General features: G+C 41.0%; 1 protein-coding gene across 6 annotated transcripts in view; it reads right to left on the bottom strand.

Annotated features, from left to right (window-relative positions):
* GIGYF2 (GRB10 interacting GYF protein 2) overlaps window positions 1–24,897 on the bottom strand; it is a 145,914-nt gene that overhangs the window by 1,149 nt on the left and 119,868 nt on the right. For 5 of the 6 annotated variants that reach the window (XM_045794109.2, XM_045794111.2, XM_045794112.2 and 2 more), the window contains 6 exons: window positions 14,017–14,139; window positions 11,023–11,229; window positions 10,688–10,893; window positions 9,341–9,495; window positions 7,607–7,797; window positions 5,143–5,290 (listed from right to left, as the gene is read on the bottom strand). In XM_045794109.2, the coding sequence (XP_045650065.1) occupies window positions 5,143–5,290; window positions 7,607–7,797; window positions 9,341–9,495; window positions 10,688–10,893; window positions 11,023–11,229; window positions 14,017–14,139 (1,030 nt within the window). Of the gene's footprint in view, window positions 1–5,142; window positions 5,291–7,606; window positions 7,798–9,340; window positions 9,496–10,687; window positions 10,894–11,022; window positions 11,230–14,016; window positions 14,140–24,897 lie in introns of those variants that run through there. The other variant, XM_045794113.2, reaches the window with a different exon arrangement.

The following is a 24,897-nucleotide window of genomic DNA, read 5'->3' as shown; positions in this document are numbered from 1 at the left end:
TACTAAAGAAAGGAAGAAGAAGGAAGGATAAAGGTCAGAGAGCAGTATTCTGCTCTTCCAATGAGAGATTCTTCATTTTTATTTATTTATTAGGGTTCTGGTATAATTTAAGTAGGGAGGGGAAAAAAAGAATTCCAAACTAGTGCATTAGATTCCTGAGAAGAATCTGGGCTGTGAGCACGTGTTAAGGCCAAGAGAGGCTTGCTAATGGGGAAAGTTCATTTGGGAGATGACTCTTAACAGAGATGGGGGCAGCGAGAGGGGGCAGGAATAACACATACCAAATACTTTGTAACTACCTGACCACATGACTGTGAAATCTAAGTGGGCGTAATACTACTTCAGTCCCACTCACTATTGGGAATAATTTTCTTCCCCTCATTGGGTCAAAAACCTTTTCAAAGTTGTGGCCAAGAGTTTTTTTGCTATTCGAGGGTAGGAAGCTTCAGGGAAGATCCACTGCCAGATCCTTACAGCCCTCAGATGTTCTCTCAAAAGGTAGACAGCACAAAAAGATTAAAGTACTTTGTTCAACTCAACCTATTATAAATAGACTTGCAAAAGAAAGGACTTCATCTAGTTTAGAGAAAGCAGTATTAGCACCACCACTGAAAGCAAGAGCAGTAATCACAAACACCACTAACATTTTGAAAACCTAATCCCATCACCCACATGTATGTAAGTTTTCTATTAACTCCATAATCAAAGATTGATAAAAAGTATTAACAGAGCTTCCTTGGAATGAGTGACTCCCAAAAAGCTTTCAGTTCATCCACCCTAAATGAAATCTCAAACTGTTTCAGCTGTTATTTGAATATCAAAAAGTAAACAGGTAATGCTCTCCTATCTAAAAGCAGTTGTTAATATTACTTGTGTTCTGCCCCCTCCTTTTTCTTCTTCAATGTTCAAGTTTCCAAACAAAGACACATTTTAAATGTACCAATAATAAACAAAAAAGTCTTACATAATAAATATAGCTTAATTATACTCTTGAATCAAAATATCATGATTTGAAAACATAAACATGACTATTTATTAACCAAGGAAGCTGTGGTACAAGCTGCTTACAAGGCCTAAGATTAGGAGAGGCCAGGGCTCCAAACCCCAGCCTTAGCTCTACCCATCAACAGTGTTGCCACAACCCACAAGACCTTTTCCCTTGAAAATAACAAAAGGCTTAGTGTCCCTATTTGGGAATAACAGTTTAATTACGTAAGTATTAAAACTTAAAGACCAAACAGCCTACGAAATGAGCTATAACTCTATTCTGAAGCAGGTTTTGACTTCACATGTATCTCAGGAACAGATAACTGTGATAAAAACAAGCTACACATGATAAAAGCAGAAATGTAATAAACACACAAACGGGGGTGCCTGGGTGGCTCAGTTGGTTAAGAATCTGCCTTCTGCTCAAGTCGTGATTCCGAGTCCCGAATCTGGCTCCCTGTTCAGCGGAGAGTCTGCTTCTCCCTCTCCCTCTGCCCCAACCACCTCCCCCATGCTCTCTCTTTCGCTCTCTCAAATAAATAAAACGAACGAAAGAAAGAAAGAAAGAAAGAAAGAAAGAAAGAAAGAAAGAAAGAAGGAAGGAAGGAAGGAAGGAAGGAAGGAAGGAAGGAAGGAAGGAAGGAAGGAAAGAAAGAAAGAAAGAAAGAAAGAAAGAAAGAAAGAAAGAAAGAAAGAAAGAAAGAGAAAGAAAGAAAAGAAAAGAAAAGAAAGAAAAGAAAGAAAGAAAGAAAGAAAGAAAGAAAGAAAGAAAGAAAGGAAAGAAAGAAAGAAAGAAAGAAAGAAAGAAAGAAAGAAAGAAAGAGAAAGAAAGAAAGAAAGAAAGAAAGAAAAAGGGGGGCGCCTGGGTGGCACAGCGGTTAAGCGTCTGCCTTCGGCTCAGGGCGGGATCCCGGCGTTATGGGATCGAGCCCCGCATCAGGCTCCTCCGCTATGAGCCTGCTTCTTCCTCTCCCACTCCCCCTGCTTGTGTTCCCTCTCTCGCTAGCTGTCTCCATCTCTGTTGAATAAATAAAATAAAATAAAATAAAATAAAATAAAATAAGAAAGAAAGAGAAAAAGAGAAAGAAAGAGAAAAAGAGAAAGAAAGACCACACACTAACTTAATTTTAATCATGCAAAGACAGGAGAAAATCAGCAGCCTGGGGCCAGAAAAAAAAAAAGTTACTTGCTTATGACTACAGTATGTTGATTACTGGGCTAAGCTTTTAGCAGACACAGTCTCACTGACCGGTCATAAAACCCAGTAAGGTGGGCGCATCTACTCCACATTTGACAGACAGGAAAGCTCTAGGAATACCATGAAGTCCAAGGCAATGCAAAGGAGGATTTAAGCCCACTTTGCCTGGCTCTAAAGATTACATTCTGTTAGGATCAGAACTGACTACATCTCACTTGCATGATTTCTTAAGTTTTGAGAGACTGTAAAAGTATGACTGGAGGAAAATGTCATTGTGTATGGACTATTTATCATATCCAAGTAATGGATGCTGGTTCACAATGGTACCTGGTAGTTCTAAAAACTACAGGAAGACAGAGCACGATGGAGGCGATGGATCATTAAAATGAGGCTGGCCTCTCTAATGGTCTGTTTTAGAAGCAAAGCTGGTTCTCTTTTGATCAGCAACTATTTTTTTCAATGGATGCTTTTGGATCAAATTAGAACTCTCATACTGTACATGGCAAACTGTGACTGACTGACATTTATTAATTTTTCTCAAACTATAAATCAACTGAAAATAGTAGTAAGTGGAAATGAGTAGGTAAGGGGCAGAAGTTAGTAATTATCGGAGGAATTTTCAGAGATTTAGTTGAGCAGAAATTTTCATAAAAAGATCCAAGCCTACACAAGTGAGTTTTCTTAATACTCTGTTGAACTTTTTATTTCCCTTTCCCTTATATATATATTTTTTTTCCTGCTCCTTCAACATATATAAATTCCTTAAATTCTATTCCTAAAACCACCTCTCATTCCCCTGAAGAGTATTTTAAATCCCTTTGTTTCTGGTGTCTGTAATAGGGATGGAGTCAGACTAAATATTTAATTCAAAGAGCTTTACACCTCACGTTCAGAGGAACCTTTTCCCTGACAGCCTACATTTCAGTTCCACAGCTGAAGAGCAACAAGAGCTTTTTTTTTTTTTTTTCTTTTTAAGATTTTATTTATTTGACAGAGAGAGACACAGTGAGAGAGGGAACACAAGCAGGGGGAGTGGGAGAGGGAGAAGCAGGCTTCCCGCTGAGCAGGGAGCCCGATGTGGGGCTCGATTCCAGGACCCTAGGATCATGACCTGAGCTGAAGGCAGATGCTTAACGACTAAGCCACCCAGGCGCCCCAAGCAACGAGGGCTTCTTGGCTAGAACCCACACCCAGAATTTCAGGGATACTTGTAAATCTGTATTTACCCATTTCTGTCAAAACTGGATAAAATGTCAGACTGTTCCATCTACTCTTATGATAAATTTCTGAGATAGGCAATCAATCAATTAAAAAAAAATACAATTCTGACGCAGAAGAAAACAGAACTTCACCAGACCTCTCTGTTTCCAAGCCAGCTTTCAGGCCCCAGTACCAAAGGGCAATCCTCAAAGTTAGGTTTCTGTTACTGACATTTTGTTTTCTCCAGAGTAGGGAACCTATGAGGGAAGGCAGGGACCCTACTGAGGGCAGGGTAGGATGGCACTCCTCCTCCTGCTGTGCTCTCTGCTCTTTCACAAGGGCATCTCCACTTGAAATCTCATAGGCATTTCACACACTTCAACTCTGTATCATTACCCCATAAGCCTGCTCCATTTTCCAGGGCTCATCCTTTTAGCAAATGGCAAGGCTACCTATCCTGCTGCCCAAACCCTTCCATTCCCCTTGTCTTGCCAGTTGGAGTCCCTTAAGTTTCTTTCTTTCTTTTTTTTTTTTTTTTAAAGATTGTATTTATTTATTTGACAGAGATAGAGACAGCCAGCGGGAGAGGGAACACAAGCAGGGGGAGTGGGAGAGGAAGAAGCAGGCTCATAGCGGAGGAGCCTGATGTGGGGCTCGATCCCATAACGCCGGGGTCACGCCCTGAGCCGAAGGCAGATGCTTAACCGCTGTGCCACCCAGGCGCCCCGGAGTCCCTTAAGTTTCTAGAACACATCCAGCTCCTCTCCATCTCTACTGCCAAAACCCCTATTCTCCAGGCCACTAGGATCTTTCACCTGGTCTATACTGCAGCCTCCTAACCACTCTGCCTCCTGCCTGTGCCAACATCCCAACCTGCTGTCTTTGCCAACATAATCATTCTACTCTGGGCAGCATGGTTTTTAATACTCTACTTTACATTCATAAACAGAGAATCATTTTAATTTCATCATTGTCTGTGAGGCTGTTAGGCCAATTTAAGAAACACAAACAGCCTGCATCTGCTTTGCCTAGACTGTTTATTATTCCAGAAACACCTCTGTCTGTCCTTCCTGCCAGTCTTTCAAAGTCCCAATTCTGGTTTCACCATTTCTATGAAGCTGCCTTGTGTGAAGACTGGTTCTCAACGCTAGACGAGAATAGTTGTGGCTAACAGAAGAGTGGAATGAAAACAGGCCTCCTCTGAAATCCCAGCCCCACTGCTGAACAGCTGTGTGACTCTGGAAAATGTTCTAAACTCTCAGGGCCTTGGTTTACTCATTGGCAAATTGGAACATGATCTCATAATGCAGAATGACTCTGAAAATCATAGGTATATATACACATATATAAAGGATATCAACAAATATTAGTTGTTTGAATACCTGATTGGATTTATGGTCAGCCTCTATACAAACCAGCATTTAAATTTTTACAACTTTTCCTTTTCTCCATTAGCATTATTTTCCAGCTAAACTGAAAGGCCTTCTAGGGAAATTCATATTATATATGAAATAAGTCTTCAAAGTTTAAAGCACCACATAGTAGAAGTAATTACTTTTATTCCATATAGCATATGAGGCATCGCTCTTGCACTGATGTGCCCAGTAAATATTACCTATTTTGAAGTGGTTTAAAAAATTAATTTTGTAAAAGAAATTTTCCCTTTATGAAAAACATTCCACCAGGAGACTCACATATAATACTGCTGTAACCTACACACCTCCAACACCCAGCTGAGACTTTAGGCTTTTGCTCACCTAATAAACTGGGATCTGCTCGGACCATCTTCTGCTTTTTCTTCTTCTTGCCACTTTGTACAGCCTCAAAATTAGATTGTTGGTTGTTGCTTTGATTGGTCTGAAATACTGAATGGAGTGCACTGTGGTTCATTCCCCACACAGAGTCCTGTGAGATAAGATGTCACAACTGTGGTTACACAATGGATGCAAGGTGCCCACTCTTAAGAAAATGACTGATTGGCCCTCACTTTATCAAGTATGAGATTAAAAACAGAAAGCCTATCATGGATTCTGGTAATAATGAAACCAAGAAGAGTCCACTGAGCCACCCTTTCCCTTCATTTGGATTCAGACATCCCATTTAAGCTTCTGTGCCTCCTAAAGGCCCATCCTGGTAGGTCCAGATTTTCATCCCACTGTGACAACACAGCTGTTGAAACCTCTCTGGTATACATGAAGCCCATACCATCCACCAGGATATTAAATATACAGCAAATAATCACAAACAGACCTCTGTACTCCAGCAATTTGCACCCCTCACCTACCAAAGCATAAGGTTCCTCTGTCTCTGAGCCCCAGGACAGAAAGGACAGGCTGCAGACTAGCTGGCAGCATGTTACCAAACAAAATTAGTATCATGTACTTTATTCCTATTGGCAATCCTAGAAGAAATCTGGTCCCCAAATATCCATACACTTTCTACCAACTGGCTCAACTATGAAATAGTCTACCAGCCATTCATACTTACCTGTTGCTCTTATTAGAGCAATTCATTTTAAACTGGGATCAGATTCAATGAGCTAGGTGCAGGCACAGGTAGTGGCAGTGGGGAACAAGGACAAAGAGTGGAGAAAGCACTGTGGAAGGACGAGCCTGACTACGTGCACATGTGCACGCATAGTGGGCCCCAACTTCCAATTTCAGCACACAGGGGCAGCCATTTCACAAACGTAAAGAACTTTCTGTATTGCTATATGATGTCTTCCCTTCCGATTCCTTATTTTTCCTAGTGCTGTTTATGTTGACATCTTTCACTTAAGCCCTGTTAGCCCATCTACCCAAATGGCTTTTAAATGCCATGTACTTCACTGTATCTTTTGTATCCCCAGAAATGACCAGTATAACTAACATGATCTCTAGCAGAATTACAGAATTAAATCATAGGAATTCTTAAGCTCTTCCTGAGCTTTGCCACCTCATCTTTCAGAAAACTTGTACAACTGATCCTCATTATGCACAGATTCCGTATTTGCAAATTCACTTACTGGTTGTAATTTATTTGTAACCCCCAAATCAAAACATGCGGTGCTTTTATGGTTTTCCTGAACATGCAAATGTCCAGAGTAGTGAAAAATCTGAGATGCCTGAGGAACACATTCCCAGCTGAGGTGGAACAGGGCGGTATTCTGCCTTCTTGTCTTAGTTCTCATACACTAAACAAGCATCTTTTTCAGTCTCCGTAGCGTCCTGATGTTCACATTTTATGCTTGTTGGTGCTGTCACTGTTTAAAATGGCCCCCAAGAGGGGCGCCTGGGTAGCTCAGTCAGTTAAGCATCTGTCTTCGGCTCAGGTCATGATCCCAGGGTCCAGGAATCAAGCCCCATGTTGGGCTTCCTGCTCAGTGGAGAGTCCGCTTCTCCCTCTCCCTCTGCCTCTACCCTCTCTCTCTCACTCTCTCTCTTGCTCTCTCATGCGTATGCTCTAATAAATATACAAAATCTAAAAAATAAAATAAAATGGCCCCCAAGTATTAAGTGCTATCTAGTGTTCCAAAAAGGCTGTGACGCGCCTTATGGAGAAAATGCATGTGCTAGAGGAGCTTCACTCAGATGTCAGTTCTAGTGCTACTGGCCCTGAGTTCAATGTTAAGGAATCAACAATATATTAAATAAGGCATCTTAAACAGAAACACGCATAAAACAAAGCAACATACTGACCAGCTGACAAAAATGTTGTGATCAGAGGTTCCAGAAATCTAACTGGGTGTTTTCCCTGGAGCAACAGTTTAGTATTCGCTAATTCAGCTTTAGTGGCAACTTTAAAAAACATAACTACCACGAATAATGAGAACTGACTGTACCTTTTACATCCCCATCAACAACATATGACATGTCTGGCATGCTACGGTATTGTCAATATTGGGTACAGTGCATCCTGAGCACTGGAGATTCAACGTTTGTAGGTTTTAACTATTCAAAAAAATGTATGGGTCTGTGACAAGGTGGAACTCGCAATCACAAACCAAGGAAAATGCAACCAGTCTGCCTAACAGAGAATGATTATATTTGCTATTTGGGAAATTCGCAAAGGTCTCTGGACATGTCATTTGAAAATATCAAATCTACCATATTTTAAGAAGCCATGCTCATCTGATGTACAAAAGTGGTATCTTTTGTTTTAATTTCCAATTCTCTGGCTGCTCAATACTTCAAGGTATTACTACTCACTCGCAGGGGTACAGCGCCAACCACTGCCTCGTACCTGCTGCTGCTGTTGTTGCTGCTGCTGCTGCTGCTGTTGCTGCCGCTGGCTGGCTTTCTGTTTGGCACGGCGCTCGAGGAACTGCTTGGCAAACTCCTTGGCCTCAGAGGTATCTCCTAAATAGGCCCTAATATAATCGTGGACCTCATAAGGAGATTCTACTTCTTTCAGGAAAGAAACAAAAGTGGGAACTGCAACATGAGAGGGGAGAAGACATAAAGAGTAACAATGAAATATCACAAGCAAAGAATCAGTGTCAGTTTTTAATATACTGTCACATCTACTACCAACTCTAATGATGCAAACTTGAACGGTAATGCAGCTACTGTGTTAAATATTCTTTAATCTACTCCACGGGGGAAAAAAAAGCCCAATGTCATTGCAATGCCCAAATTATCTCAAATAGCACAGAGTCAAACAAAGACACAACACGCGTGTTTAATTTCAAAGAATGTCATGTTGGTAAAAACTAAATGTTATGCTGACTAAAACAACTGCTTGCCTAAGAGAGAAGTTATCTGGAAATTCATTCTTTCTTTCCTTAAATTCAATCATATTTATTAAGTGTCAGGCACCATGACAGATACTAAAAATACAGTCATACCCTCCAGGAACTTTTACTTCACTAAGTTATCATATGTTTAGAGAGGAATCAAATGGAACAGGCAAGCGGTGTGGTGCAAGAGAAAAAGCATAAGTATTAGAGTTAGACAGACATGGGTTAAAATCCTGACTCTGAAATTTGCTCGCTGTGTGACCTTGATGAGTTATTTAACCATTCTGAGCCTCTGTTTCCTAATTTATAAAATGGGGATAATATCACCTACACTGTAAAGTCTCTTATGAAATTACTGGAAAAATTAAATAACTGGAATAACATACGCTAACTGCTAGAAAGTGCCTAGCACATGATAGGTGCTTAATGAATGGTAGCTGGCCATTATTTATTATTACTTATTATTTTTCCCCTGGCTCTTTCAAACCATAAGATATTGTTACAATGCAGCAAAGGAACTCTTCCATTCCTTTACTATTCTGTTTTTAAAAGATCCTTGGTTTTAATTAAGACAGTGGAGGTGGATGAGTTCAAATCAGCCTATCAGTTACAGGAATCCAGATCTTCCACACCACGCTGACTGGTCTCTGGTTCAAACATTTGGGGGCAGGGCACGGACTCACTTCCATCTAAGGCAGAGAATTCTCTTTGTGATCGAGTAACAATTAGCAAGTTTTTCTTCAAATTGCGCTGAAACCTTTTCATTTCCACTCACTGGTCCTAATTTCATTGTGCACAAACTAAGCCTACTTGCTCTGGCACAGGATTCCCACCCCCGCCCCCAAAGGCAGGAAGGGAAAGATCTCACATCACCTCCGCCTTCTCTTGCCCAGAATGACCTTTGCCTCCACCATGAGTTACCTTTCTTTGGACTTGGCCTGGCTGGCGGTGTCCCCCATAAAATGACCTCTATGGAACCATGACCTCCTCTGTCCTGCACATTATTAAGACAGCCTGAGATACCATTTACTTTTTGACAACCACTGAGAACCTACTTGAGCACAATATTACAGGACTTTTCTCACAAGTAGTACTTATTATACTATTAAAGAGTCAAGTTCTTATGGTAGATACAGGATTTGACCTCCTGAGTTTTGGCCCATCATTCCAATTTGTCAACCTCTTTGTGGGTCCTGCTCTGCCACTCCACATGCTGGGTTTCCCTCCCCAATTCTTACCATCCAAGTTATTTGCCGTATTAAGGGCATGAAGCATCTGTTCACACCACTGGGTAAATCCATCTTGGGCTTTATTTACTCCCTGAAAGAGCTTCAGCAACTTTTCTTCTTCTTCTACTTTCTTATTCTGCCGGTTAGACACACCTACAGATTTACTAAAGCAAAACAATAGGGCGATATTATATTCCCAGAAACTGTTACTATATGATTATACTACAACACCATAAACAGAAAACGTCTTGGCAACACTGGATGGCTGTCCAGTAATCCAATGCTTGGCTCCAAAAATGAATTAAAAAAAAAAAAAAAACCTTCAAATATTTAGATTGGGGACAGAGAACTCAATACCCTCTTACAATCTAGCCTGAGCTAATACAGTCTCATTTGTGAAGACAGGGCATCTTGCCAGAGAAATGATTAAATTCTTCCTATGTGCCCTTTGGTGAGTTTTTAAATTTTTCTAAGCCTCAGTTTACTCATCTGTAAAATGGTACTAATACTTCTTTGGGTTATCATAAGGAATAAAGATACTGTATGCAAAAGCCTAAAGCACAGTGCCTGGCAAAGATGCTCAATAAGCTGAGAGTTGTTTAGAGTCCTATTCTTAATACTTTAGACCCTCAAACAAGAAGAAACAATCTGACAACACTACCATTTATTAAGTAGTCACTATGTGCCAGGCACTTCACTAACTACTCCGTGTGCATTCATTTAATCTGTACAACTACACCCATGAAGTCATCATTATTATCTTCATTTTACAGATGAGGGAACTGAGGCTCAAAGAGGTTCCCTCTTGCCCAAGGTCACACAGGTCACACAGCTAATAAGTGGCAGTGCTGGGAACTGAGTTGACATATTTATCATTAAAACCCATGCTCATTCATTAACACTGCATACTGAGGAAAGAAAGACGAAGGTGAAGTGTAACTAATTTATCATAAAAATAAACAGGTGTAAGGTCATTAGAGAGGTGTTCATAATACTTGTTATAGTCTAGCTAACTTAAAAATATAAATTTGAGAAAAACGCTAAGATCTAGAGAGTATCTTGGAGAAATGTTCAACAGCAATAAAAATATACTACTCCCAATATTTATTAAGTGGTTACCACATGACAGGCAATGGACTAAGTGCCCAGCAGTACAAAGAGCCCCTAGTAATAATACAGATGTGTTTCCATGGGGAAGAAAGCAATCACCAAACTACAATATCCCATGCTTGGACACAGATGAAAATAAGCAAAAACTAAGTAACCATCTTTCCCTGCCCACCCAATATCCCACTCCCCACACGCCCCGTCCCCCAACCCTCCAAGGAGCATAGGTTTGATCATTTTGAGCCCTACCTGAGACTGGCGTTGTTTTTATTTTTATTTGTGGAATTCCTAGGTCCCACCTCCTTCACTGCATCATCCCAGAATCCCATGTTGGAGTTTTTAGTGTCAGCATTACTCCAGATACTACTGACTAGGTCAGATGCCCACTGGTTAGGGGGACCAGTATTTATAGAGCCCCAAACAGAATTCCCAATGCTGGTGTGCAGGTTGGAATGCTGTTAAAGAAGAAGAGACAAGTGATATGGTTAACAATACTAAAAAGAGAAAAAGAGAGTCCACCAAAGCCAGAAAAGAGAGCTTCTAACACCAATCCACACAATGAGTGCTTTGGAAGATGAACCCACCGTATTATTCCGGGCTCTGTTTGGTTGCTGGTGCTGCTGCTGCTGCTGTTGCTTCTGCATCTGCCTGGCTTCTTCCTGCTGTATCTCCAGGAGAGACTTCGCAGTGCCTGCAGGCTTGCTGACATTGCCCCAGCCAGAGAGCTTCTGCTGCTGCTGCTGCTGCTGCTGCTGGAGAGCTTTCATCAGTTCCCTCTGCTGGCGCCTTTGCTGTTGGACAACAATAGGAGATAGCTTGAGATTCTGGTTTTCAAAAATATTGGTTACTACTGTTCAGTATGGTAAATGGAAGGCAAATACGTAATAGCTATACAAAGTTAAACACTCGACAGGGTTAGCTACTTTGTTGCAAATAAAGATGTAAACTGCCAGAGGCACTTAGAAGAGAATAAAAAGATCAAATGCAGAATTACTTCTTAAAAATTAAATAGGACTTTTGGTTAGGCATAGAAATGAAATACAAATGAACTTCCTAAAGCCCTACCAAAATGACAGGAAAAAAAAATATATATATATGTACTTTTAAAAAGTATAAACCCATAAGGACAAAAAGAACAGAATAGATCCTAAAAGCTGAAAAGCAGACAAATAATGATACCCAATGGAATAGACCCAGTAAGTTGAAACGTAAGGAAACTCAGAAACAGGCTAATTCATCCAGAAAACTCAGTAATTAGAAGTGTGTTGGCAGTAGAGGAAAAACTGCCTGAAAGTCTATAAAAAGTAGGAAGACCCCTCTGCAACCCAATGCAGTCGGGCAGCTATCTATTCCTCTCCCTAGCAGAAAACTGCAACATTCCTCTTTAGAGAGACTGAGCTAGATCGGTGATTATTATGTGGGGAATCTGACCCAGCACAAAGAATACACCTACAAATATGAACAGATGGGAGGACTTCCCCTACAGAATAGCCCTGCCAGAGACCATTACAGTGAAGCCCATCAAGGTGTTGTATACACAGAACCTCTAATTCTATATATAAACAAACAGCCCAGGATCAACAAACGTTTGACCTGAACTTCTAAGATGAAAGCCAAAGACCAAATAAAAAAAATGAAATTCAATGGAAAAAGAAACAAGAGAAGGGAGGGAAAATGGGGACTAGCTTTAAAAAATATATATATTAGTAAGTAATTTTAGAGAGGTAAGATGTAAATTCAATGAAAGAATAAGAGGCTATAAAAAGAAACACTAAGAGAACTAAAGACTCAGAGAAATTCCAAGTAAGATCACATACATTACAGTTCAACAGAAGAATTAAAACATAAGACTGAGGAAATGCTCCCATCAAAAAAGGTAAAAAGACAGAGATTAAAAACAGGAGAGAAAATATGAAAAAATAAAAATCAGTCCAGGAGAGCAACGTGCATATAGCAGGAATCTGAGAAAACCGAACAGCTATGCAGCAAACTAAGACCATTCACACTTGAACAGGTTAGGGGGTCATGCAAAGGATACCTCCAGGAAAAGAATGAAATACAATTATCTTAGGTTTCCCTACACGAGAACTATCTACTGAGTAGCATTTTCTACCTTTTGAAGAGTGTAGGAAAAATTTAACAGTTCAAAGAGAATCAATCAAATGAAAATACAAATGAGGTGATATTCACTTCTCTTTTAATTTTTTTTATGATTTTATTTATTTATTCAAGACAGAGAGAGAGAGAGTGAGCACAAAGCAGGGTGAGCAGCAGGCAGAGGAAAAACGAGAAGCAGACTCCCCACTGAGCAGGGAGCCCAGAGAGGACTCTAACCCAGGACCCTGGGATCATGACCTGAGCCGAAGGCACAAACTTAACCAACTGAGCCACCCAGGCGCCCTGAGGTGATCATTCACTTCTGACAAAGATGAAGACAAGATCCTGGATTCCAAGTCTGATGACCACTAGTATTTTTTCATTCAGTGGAGACCAGAAATATCGGGAACAATTTCTAGGTCTTGAAGGGAGCAGACAGACCCTCTCTGCACCAACTTGTTGATAACCTTTTAGAAAAGAAATGATTTCAGAGAAAGTCTCTTTTTAGAGGGTGGAAATAAGGTAATTAAGGTGAAGCAACAGTATCACCCATTGGTAAGATCAAATATACTGCATGGAGAATATGTATAGACAACTCCCCCTTCTCTTTGTGTAGCTGTGGTCTTCACTAAACCACACCACCCAGATCCAAAAATGACAACTTGCATTCTCTAACAAACTGCTCTGCCTCAAGCCATAGCCACATAACACACTTTCTGCAAGACTCTGCTACCTCATGCCACTTTTCAAGGATGTTCCCAGATCACACTACCTAAAACTAGACAATCAATCACGACCACCAATTTTTATCCATCTCCCGTCAGTCAACCCAAGGGCAAGCTTTACAAAAGCAGAGAATTTCGTCTGTCTTAGACTCAGCCATATCCCCTGACTATAATTGATTGGTGTCAGCAAGTATGGACAGATGGACAGATGAATTAATATGGTACCTAATGGCATGCTAAACCAAACCATTTTACTTATTCATTTTCTTTTCTGTCATGAACTGTATTCTTCCTTTTTCCCCCTTTATTTCATTCTTTTATATCCTTCTTATCCTAATGATAAGCTACAGGACACAGAATGACAAGCAGATAGACTTTATTTCTGTCATATTTAAGTTTGTCTAGTTAGTCAGAAAACCCAACATCTTTAGAAGGAAAAAAATGTATTCCACATTCTAAAAATCAAATTTACAAGAAGGATATCTGTATAAAAACCATAATTCTGAAAAACCCATGTACTTTTATTTATGAGCTAGCTACTTCCTCAAGAGCTACAACAAAATGTTTAAGGTAAATGAACATTCATGTTACCTAATCGTAATGTTATTCCTATTACAGGCTAAGAGTTTAATAATGAACATCTAATTCAGACACACAGCAATTCTGACAGTAATCATCGTATTTATTAACCACTCACCCATAATGCACACCAACTATTTTCTAACACTGTCTGACGAGACCACTTTTAAATTTTACCTCTTCTCGAAGCTGCCGTTCTCGTTCCTCTTCTAGCTTTTGGATTTCAGCCAATGACAGTGTTGCCTGGGACTGACATGCTGTTGTATTGGATTGCTGGCCCCACGTGGAAGAAGAGGGAAGCTAATAAATAAGGAAGGCAGAAGAGTTTGTGAGGAAATGTGCTCAAGAAACAGACGCAATATTGCATATTTATGTACAGGCAGAACATTCATGTTTTCTTCAACTCCTTTTACGACTTTCAATTCAAATTTCCTCCTGCAATCCTATTGCATTTTAGAATTCTCCCAGTTTGCTTTTTAAATTTTTTTGTCACTAGAGGCACTTGGGTGGCTCAGTTAGTTAAGCATCTGCCTTTGGCTCAGTTCATGATTCCAAGGTCCTGGGACTGAGCCCCATGTTGGGCTCCCTGCTCAGAGGGAAGCCTGCTTCTCCCTCTCCCTCTGCTCTTCCCACCCACTCGTGCTCTCTCTCTCATCAAATAAATAAAATCTTAAAAAAAAAATAAAACTTTTTAGGGACCTAGGTGGCTCAGTCGGTTAAGTGTCTGCCTTCGGCTCAGGTCATGATCCCAGGGTCCTGGCATAGAGTCCCGCGCTGGGCTCCCTGCGCAACAGGGAGTCTGCTTCTCCCTCTGCCCCCGCCCCTGCTTGTGTTCTCTCTCTCTCAAATAAATAAATAAATCTTTTTTTTTAAATAAATAGCTAGACAGACAGACACTGTCTGTGCTCACTATCCCAAACCTAAGATTATTTTAGAACTTAAAATATACATAAAACACTTTTATTTGATCTACCATTTTGGGATTCAAATTTGTTACATCCAGCACTGACATATAGAGCAATATACAGATATATAGAGAAAGAAGTAAACAAAAGAATCATTAAATTCTTAATCCAAAGAGGCAATAAAGGACATGATATGCTTACTTTCTAGTGAAAGGTTGAGGGACAAGATTTCTGAAGGGAAAGCTGAGGTGGGGAGCTAATGGAAGATGCCAGGCATAGTTCTTAATCAGTCTTTAATGAAAAAGAGTCACTGTTAACCAGGCTGTAGCTTCTAGTCATGAGCACTAAGCTGTTTTTAATCAATAATTCTATTTTTCCTATCCTTTAAAATTATTGACTAAACTAGAGTATAAGTATTTGGGTCCTGAATACTTTAATGTTCTCCAATGCCTGATTATTCTAAGGGAATCTCTTGGTCTTCCAGGCCAGAAAAAGATACACTTTAATTCTGAAACATTCTGTGGCTATTAACGAACAAACAAAAATAACAAAAACCAAATCTAAAAAGATTTGAAATTTAATTTAAAAAAAATATATGAACATGGGTTGGACAAAATGCCCAAGAAGCCCAAAGAAGAATGGCTCTACAGCACAAATCTCTAAACTTAGAACTGTTTAGATAAGGGCACAAACATGTTTAAACTGTCACTGATATTACCAAATGAGCACTGATACTACCCTCAGCACTAGAACATCACTGATCCTTAACATTTGGAGGCTAAAACAGTAGGTAGCAGGTACATTTCCTCTCAAAATGCACTCCTGCTGTAATGGGGGAGAGGTGAGTAGGGAAGCTAAGAGAGAAAGACTGAAGACTAGGGTAGGCAAAGTCAAGCATAAATGAACTCCTATTATCCACAGGAAATGACACACTGGAAGGTGCTATCAAGATCAAATAAGGCAGCATATCTCAAACCTGGCAGCTTCATCTGGGAGGACCTGTAAAAATGCAGAAGTGTTGGCCCCACACTCAATGAATCAGAAGATCCAAAGGTGAGGCCAGAGAATTCGTCTATTTTATAATTCTGAAGCAGACATTCAGCCAGGAGCTCCCAATGTTGTCTAAAAGCCCAACAGATGTGTCACCCTAGCCTACCCAGGAAACAATCCCCAGTCCTCTTTAGAACCTCAGCCAGCAGCAGGAAGAGATGCACTCTCCTCCCCCAAAATGGCTCCTTCCCCTTTCAGGCACCTCTGAGATCCTTCCCACTGCTATGCCAAAATATACTTCACTGTACTCTACACTCATGACTCACAGGTCTGCTCTTTGGAATAATGCAGAACAAATCTGTCTTCCTCATGTGACAGACAAATGTCTGCAGATAGCTATCATTTTCCTTAAGTCTTATTTGTACATAGAAAATAATATCCCATCATTCCGTCAACACTCCCTCAGGACATTTTCCAGTTCAACCAACATCCTGTACTACCCAGAGAAGTGCAGTTTATCAATCATACTTTTCAGGACAACTCACTCCCAAATCAGAAACAAATAGGGAGTTTGGCACATTCTGTATCCCCTGAATCCCTAATACCCTTCAGTGACTTAAGAAATTTTACCATTTTTTTCTGCCCTCATATTGCTACCTTACTTTTCAGCACTATTTTTTATTTTGGAAAAACAACTGTTATACTTCTGGTATGACAGCACGAGGTGCTCTGTACACCCCCCTCCCCAGCAAAACTGGTGAAAACTATTTTTCAAAAAATTATTTAAAGCCTCTGGAAATGAACATAAGGAAATGTAGCAAATCAGAAATATTTCTTCAAGAAAACCTGCTAAACCTCCGTAAGAATTGAGAGTCTGTGGTACTTGCACCAAGAGCTACTCTCTCAACTCCCCAGTTCAACCAGACCAAAACTCCACTCCAGATGAGCGTAGCTAAGAACAGAGCCCCCCCCCCCCCTCCCCATCAGCTACCAGCCAGTGGGCTAGCTTCCTGCAAACAGCACAACATCAGCATTTCTCATCCTGGCTACAGCTAACTGTTGCAAAGGCTAAGTTACAGGCAAGTACAGCTGAGAGGTGAGGGCTCCCTTCTTATGCCTAGCCCCCAACTTGTGGGATGGAAACTACCTTGAGTACAGTACTACTGGGACTACTACAGCCCCGAGTGCCACTGCCCTAGCTCAAAAGGCCACCATACCACCAGGAAAGGCAGGCCAAAAAAACCTGAGGCTACTGCTCCTCCCCCAAGGGCTCAACTCCTAAGCAGGAGTGCCACTCAGAAAAGCACACCACTATTGCCAGTGCCAGAGCTGTGACTCAGATTTTTGCCTTGAGGTGGCGGTAAGGGAAACAGATTGGAATATGGCTCCTAAAGAAACTGACTTTATTTGTAACAGTGTGTGGAGAATGAAGACTCCAAGCCAAAGGGCACTTCTGAAAGTGGAGGCTGGATGAAAGACAATTAGGAGATTGGTAGATTCACTGGAGATACAGGTTAAACTGCAGGCCCCAACTTGGTCTCAGAGAACTAAGAAAAGAGCTGGAAGAAGTTCTCCTAGGGTCAGAAACAATCTTAAAAACAGACCTCAGGAAGTATCTCTTCAAAGAAGCCTGAATTTAACTGGATCAGTCTGTGAAGCAATCTGTGCTCCAGGGCACTTCTGAGAATAGAGCAATTCAGGTAGCAATTAGTGGAGGTTAACAGCTACATGCAGAAAAAAAGATAATCAGAGACAGTCTTGCCAAAAACAGTGATCCGAGAGTGACTGTGGGCAAACCCAGTGATGCAACCAGCAGAGGAGCAGCAGCCTCACCCTGTTAGGGAGGCAGGGAGAGACTGGGACTCACTAACGTAATCCAATCAGTGACAAAACAAATAATGATGGGGGATGCACAACCAGTAACTAGAATGTGTTATCAAAAAATTCCAGTTTCCAACAAAATATTATGAGACATGTAAAGTAACAAAAACTGTCCTATATACCAGGAAAAAAGCTGGCAACCACCTATGAGTGACCAGATGTCAGCTTTAACAAAAACATCCAAGTCTTATAAATATGTTCATAGAACTAAATAAAACCACGATTAAAGTAGGAAAGGAAGGCATGATGACAATGTCACATCAAATAAAGAATATCAGTAAAGAGATAGAGATTATTTTTAGACCAGAAGGAAATCCTGGAGTTTAAAAGCCCAATAACTAAAATGAAAAATCACTAGAGGAGCTAAAAGTATGTATCTGAACTGGCCAAAGAAAGAAATCAGTGAAACTTGCATATCAATTACACAGTCCAAAAAACAGAGAGAAAGAATGAAGAGAAACAAAGAGAGCCTTAGAGGAATGTGAAATACCACTGAGTGCACCAATATGTGTACAACGCAAGGACCAGAAGGAGAAGGGAAAAAGGAACAGAAAAAATATCTGAAGAAACCATGGCTGAAATTTATTTAAAAACATTAATTTACACATCCAGGAAGCTTAACTATAACAAGATAAACACAGAGATCCACAGACATTATCATGATAAAAATGCTGAAAGCCAAAAGAGAAAATCTTGAAAGCAGCAAGAAGAAAAACAAATAGTCACTTACAAAGGAATCAGGATAAAATTAACAGCTGACTTCTCATCAGAAACGATGGAAGCCAGAAAGCAGTGGGATAAGATATCCGAAGTCTTCACAGAACAAAACGATCAACAAGGAATTCTATAACCACTAAAACTCTTTCAAAAATAAAGGTGAAATAAAGACATTCCCAGATAAATTCAGAGAATTTAAGAGCAGACCTGCCTTACAAGAAATATTAATGGAGGGGGGAGGAGTTAAGATGGCGGAGGAGTAGGACACACCGTTTTCAGCCGGTCCTCCGAGTCGAGCTGGATAGGTACCAGACCAGCCTAAACAACCACGGAACCAGCCTGAGACGCAGGAAGACGCATCTGGATCTCTACAAATGAACATCTCCAGCGCTGAGTATTGAGGTACGAAGCGGGGAGCCATGAAACTGTGCACAGATATCGGAAGATAAACGGAAGGGGGAGGGAGCCGCCGCGTTCGGGTGCCGGGAAGCGGTAGCCACTTGCACGGGAGAGCGGGTGGGGCTCACGGTAGGCACCCGCAAAACAGCAGACTGAGACCGTGAGCCGGGTGCGCGCGCCACCAGGCATCTCGCAGAACCCCGGAATCCTGGTGCGCTCACTGGATCCAGACTGAGACTGGGAGATCCGGGAGCGTGCGCGGGGCGGCTGGCGGCATTAGAAACACAAAGGACAGAGACGCGCCGGCCCTGGAAGTGAGGGCTGGGACACCGGGTGTGGGGCGCACAACCCGGGATGCTGCAGGGTTGAGCAGCACCAACAGTAATAGAGTTAAAGTGGCCAGAACATTAGTAGAGAACGGGCCGCAATCCTTCTGTTCTGAGACAGAGGCTGAAATTTGGCCGCTGCTGCTCTGACCCTCAGAAGAGGCACAGCAAACCGCCAGGGAAAGCCGCCAGAGAACAAAAGCCTGGAAATACCGGCTCAGGGAGTGCCCATCCCCATCCCCCCTCGCAGAGGACACGGAGACTCTACCCAAACAGGGCTGCCTGAGTATCGGCGCGGCAGGCCCCTCCCCCAGAAGGCAGGCTGAAAAATCAAGAAGCCCACAACCCGAGGTGCCGGGGTGGCGCAGTCATTGAGCGCCGGCCTTCGGCTTAGGGCGTGATCCCAGCGTTGCGGAAAGGAGTCCCTCATCGGGCTCCTCCGCTGGGAGCCTGCTTCTTCCTCTCCCACTCCCCTGCTTCTGTTCCCTCTCTCGCTGGTTGGCTGCCACATAAATAAATAAATAAAATCTTTAAAGAAGAAGCCCACATCCCTAAGATCCCTATAAAACAAGGGGCACGGCCTGGGACCCAGTCAATAATTTGGGCTCTGGAAACCCCGCAACCTCTCTTCATCAGAATGACAAGAAGGAGAAGCCCCCCCCCAGCAAAGAAAAGACAGTGAGACTGTGGCCTCTGCCACAGAAATAATGGATATGGATGTAACCAAATTATCAGAAATGAAATTCAGAGTAACGATGGTCAAAATGATGAGTAGAATTGAAAAAAGTATAAACGAAAAGGTTACTGAGAATATAGAATCCCTAAGGACAGAAATGAGAGCAAATCTGACAGAAATTAAAAATTCTATGAGCCAAATGCAGGCAAAACTAGAGGCTCTGACAGCCAGGGTCGCAGAAGCAGAGGAACGGGTTAGTGAATTGGAGGATGGGTTAATAGAGGAAAAAATGAAAATAGAAGATGGTCTTAAAAAAATCCACGCCCACGAATGTAGGTTACGGGAGATTACTGACTCAATGAAACGATCCAATGTTAGAATCATCGGCATCCCCGAGGGGGTGGAGAAAAACAAAGGTCTAGAAGAGATATTTGAACAAATTGTAGCTGAAAACTTCCCTAATCTAGCAAGGGAAACAAACATTCGTGTCCAAGAGGCAGAGAGGACCCCTCCCAAGCTCAACCACGACAAACCTACGCCACGTCACGTCATAGTGCATTTCGCAAATATTAGATGCAAGGATACAGTATTGAAAGCGGCCAGGGCAAAGAAATTTCTCACGTACCAAGGCAAAAGCATCAGAATTACGTCAGACCTGTCTACACAGACCTGGAATGAGAGAAAGGGTTGGGGGAGCATATTTAAAGCTCTTTCAGAGAAAAACATGCAGCCAAGGATCCTTTATCCAGCAAGACTGTCATTCAGAATTGATGGAGAAATAAAGACATTTCAGAATCGCCAGTCACTAACCAATTTTGTAACTACGAAACCAGCCCTACAGGAGATATTACGGGGGGTTCTATAAAAGTAAAAAGGCCCCAAGAGTGATACAGAACAGAAAGTCACAGCCAATACAAAAAAAGACTTTACTGGCAACATGGCAACATTAAAATCATATCTATCAGTAATCAGTCTTAATGTAAATGGTTTGAACCATCCCATAAAACGCCACAGGGTTGCAGATTGGATAAAAAGAAATGACCCATCCATTTGCTGTCTACAAGAGACTCATTTCAAACCCAAAGATGCATTCAGACTGAGAGTAAGGGGATGGAGTACCATCTTTCACGCAAATGGACCTCAAAAGAAAGCTGGGGTAGCAATTCTCATATCAGATAAATTGGATTTTAAACTACAGACTATAGTTAGAGATGCAGAAGGGCACTATATTATTCTTAAGGGAAGTATTCAACAAGTGGATATGACAATTATAAATATATATGCCCCCAACAGGGGAGCAGCAAGATACACAAGCCAACTCTTATCCAGAATAAAGAGACATATAAATAAAAATACATTAATAGTAGGGGACCTCAACACTCCACTATCAGAAATAGACAGAACACCCTGGCAAAAACTAAGCAAAGAATCAAAGGCTTTGAATGCCATACTCGACGAGTTGGACCTCATAGATATATATAGAACACTACACCCCAGAACCAAAGAATACTCATTCTATTCTAATGCCCATGGAACATTCTCAAGAATAGACCATGTTCTGGGACACAAAACAGGTCTCAACCGATACCAAAAGATTGAAATTATCCCCTGCATATTCTCAGACCACAACGCTCTGAAATTGGAACTCAACCACAAGGAAAAATTTGGAAGAAACTCAAACACTTGGAGACTAAGAACCATCCTGCTCAGGAATGACTCGATAAACCAGGAAATCAAAAATCAAATTAAACAATTTATGGAGACCAATGAGAATGAAAATACAACAGTCCAAAACCTATGGGATACTGCAAAGGCAGTCCTAAGGGGGAAATACATAGCCATCCAAGCCTCACTCAAAAGAATAGAAAAATCTAAAATGCAGTTTTTATATTCTCACCTCAAGAAGCTGGAACAGCAACAGAGGGACAGGCCTAATCCACTCATGAGGAAGCAGTTGACCAAAATTAGAGCTGAAATCAATCAAGCAGAAACCAGAAGTACAGTAGAGCAGATCAACAGGACTAGAAGCTGGTTCTTTGAGAGAATCAATAAAATTGACAGACCACTGGCAAGACTTATCCAAAAGAAAAGAGAAAGGACCCAGATTATTAAAATTATGAATGAAAAAGGAGAGGTCACGACGAGCACCATTGAAATTGGAAGGATTATTAGAAATTTTTATCAACAGCTATATGCCAATAAACTAAGCAATCTGGAAGAGATGGAATCCTTCCTGGAAACCTATAAACTACCAAGATTGAAACCGGAAGAAATTGATTCCTTAAACAGGCCAATTAATTATGAAGAAATTGAGTCAGTGATAAACAACCTTCCAAATAACAAAACTCCAGGCCCGGACGGTTTTCCTGGGGAATTCTACCAAACATTCAAAGAAGAAATAATACCTATTCTCCTAAAGCTATTTCAAAAAATAGAAACAGAAGGAAAGCTACCAAACTCATTCTATGAGGCCAATATTACCTTGATCCCCAAACCAGGCAAAGACCCCATCAAAAAGGAGAATTACAGACCGATTTCCCTAATGAATATGGACGCCAAAATCCTCAACAAGATACTTGCTAATAGAATCCAACAGTACATTAAAAGGATTATCCATCACGATCAAGTGGGATTCATACCTGGGACGCAAGCGTGGTTCAATATTCGCAAATCAATCAGCGTGATACATCATATCAACAAGAAAAGACTCAGGAACCATATGATCCTCTCAATCGATGCCGAAAAAGCATTTGACAAAATACAGCATCCTTTCCTGATTAAAACCCTTCAGAGTGTAGGAATAGAAGGTACATTTCTCAATCTCATAAAAGCCATCTATGAAAAGCCTACTGCAAATATTATTCTCAATGGAGAAAAGCTGGAAGCCTTTCCCTTAAGATCAGGAACTCGACAAGGATGCCCACTCTCGCCACTATTATTCAACATAGTACTAGAAGTCCTTGCAACAGCAATCAGACGACAAAAAGGGATCAAAGGTATTCAAATTGGCAAAGAAGAAGTCAAAATGTCTCTCTTTGCAGATGACATGATACTCTATATGGAAAACCCAAAAGAAGCCACTCCCAAATTATTAGAAGTTATAGAGCAATTCAGTAACGTGGCAGGATACAAAATAAATGCTCAGAAATCAGTTGCATTTCTATACACGAATAACGAGACCGAAGAAAGAGAAATTAGGGAATCCATCCCATTTACAATAGCACCAAAAACCATACGTTACCTTGGAATTAACTTAACCAGAGACGTAAAGGACCTATATTCTAGAAACTATAAATCACTCTTGAAAGACATTGAGGAAGACATAAAAAGATGGAAAGATATTCCATGCTCATGGATCGGAAGAATTAACATAGTTAAAATGTCCATGCTACCCAGAGCAATCTACACTTTCAATGCTATCCCGATCAAAATACCAAGGACATTTTTCAAAGAACTGGAACAAACAGTCCTTAAATTTGTATGGAAACAGAAAAGGCCCCGAATCTCCAAGGAACTGTTGAAAAGGAAAAACAAAGCTGGGGGCATCACAATGCCGGATTTCGAGCTGTACTACAAAGCTGTGATCACAAAGACAGCATGGTACTGGCACAAAAACAGACACATAGACCAATGGAACAGAATAGAGAGCCCAGAAATGGACCCTCGGCTCTTTGGGCAACTAATATTTGATAAAGCAGGAAAAAACATCCGGTGGGAAAAAGACAGTCTCTTCAATAAATGGTGCTAGGAAAACTGGACAGCTACATGCAAAAGAATGAAACTTGACCACTATCTCACACCATACACAAAAATAAACTCCAAATGGATGAAAGACCTCAATGTGAGACAGGAATCTATCAAAATTCTAGAGGAGAACATAGGCAACAACCTCTACGACATCGGCCAAAGCAACCTTTTTCATGATACATCCCCAAAGGCAAGAGAAACAAAAGATAAAATGAATTTATGGGACTTCATCAAGATTAAAAGTTTCTGCACAGCCAAGGAAACAGTCAGAAAAACTAAGAGGCAGCCCACGGAATGGGAGAATATATTTGCAAATGACACTACAGATAAAGGACTGGTATCCAAGATCTACAAAGAACTTCTCAAACTCAATACACGAGAAACAAATAAACAAATCAAAAAATGGGCAGAAGATATGAACAGACACTTTTCCAATGAAGACATACAAATGGCTAACAGACACATGAAAAAATGTTCAAAATCATTAGCCATCAAGGAAATTCAAATCAAAACCACACTGAGATACCACCTTACGCCAGTTAGAATGGCAAAAATAGACAAGGCAAGAAACAACAATTGTTGGAGAGGATGTGGAGAAAGGGGATCCCTCCTACATTGTTGGTGGGAATGCAAGTTGGTACAGCCACTCTGGAAAACAGTGTGAAGGTCCCTTAAAAAGTTAAAAATTGAGCTACCCTATGACCCAGCCACTGCACTACTGGGTATTTACCCCAAAGATACAGACGTAGTGAAGAGAAGGGCCATATGCACCCCAATGTTCATAGCAGCAATGTCCACAATAGCTAAATCGTGGAAGGAGCCGAGATGCCCTTCTACAGATGACTGGATTAAGAAGTTGTGGTCCATATATACACTGGAATATTACTCAGCTATCAGAACGAGTTCTCAACATTTGCTACAACATGGACAGCACTGGAGGAGATAATGCTAAGTGAAATAAGTCAAGCAGAGAAAGACAACTATCATATGATTTCTCTCATCTATGGAACATAAGAACTAGGATGATCAGTAGGGGAAGAAAGGGATAAAGAAAGGGGGGGTAATCAGAAGGGGGAATGAAACATGAGAGACTATGGACTATGAGAAACGAACTGAGGACTTCAGAGGGGAGGGGGGTGGGGGAATGGGATAGACCGGTGATGGGTAGTAAGGAGGGCACGTATTGCATGGTGCACTGGGTGTTATACACAACTAATGAATCATCGAGCCTTACATCGGAAACCGGGGATGTACTGTATGGTGACTAACATAATATAATAAAAAATCATTAAAAAATAAATAAATAAATAAATAAATAAATAAATAAATAAATAAATAAATAAAGAAATATTAATGGAAGTTCTTCAGGCTGAAAGCAAGTGACCCCAGAAAATAATCCGAATCCAATGAAAAAACA

This window comes from Ursus americanus, chromosome 1, assembly GCF_024610735.1.
Source record: "Ursus americanus isolate L20-20 chromosome 1, mUrsAme1.1.p, whole genome shotgun sequence".
Taxonomy (NCBI): Eukaryota; Metazoa; Chordata; class Mammalia; order Carnivora; family Ursidae; genus Ursus; species Ursus americanus.
The sequence above is the reverse complement of the archived record's forward strand: the minus strand, read 5'-3'. Positions and strand labels throughout refer to the sequence as shown.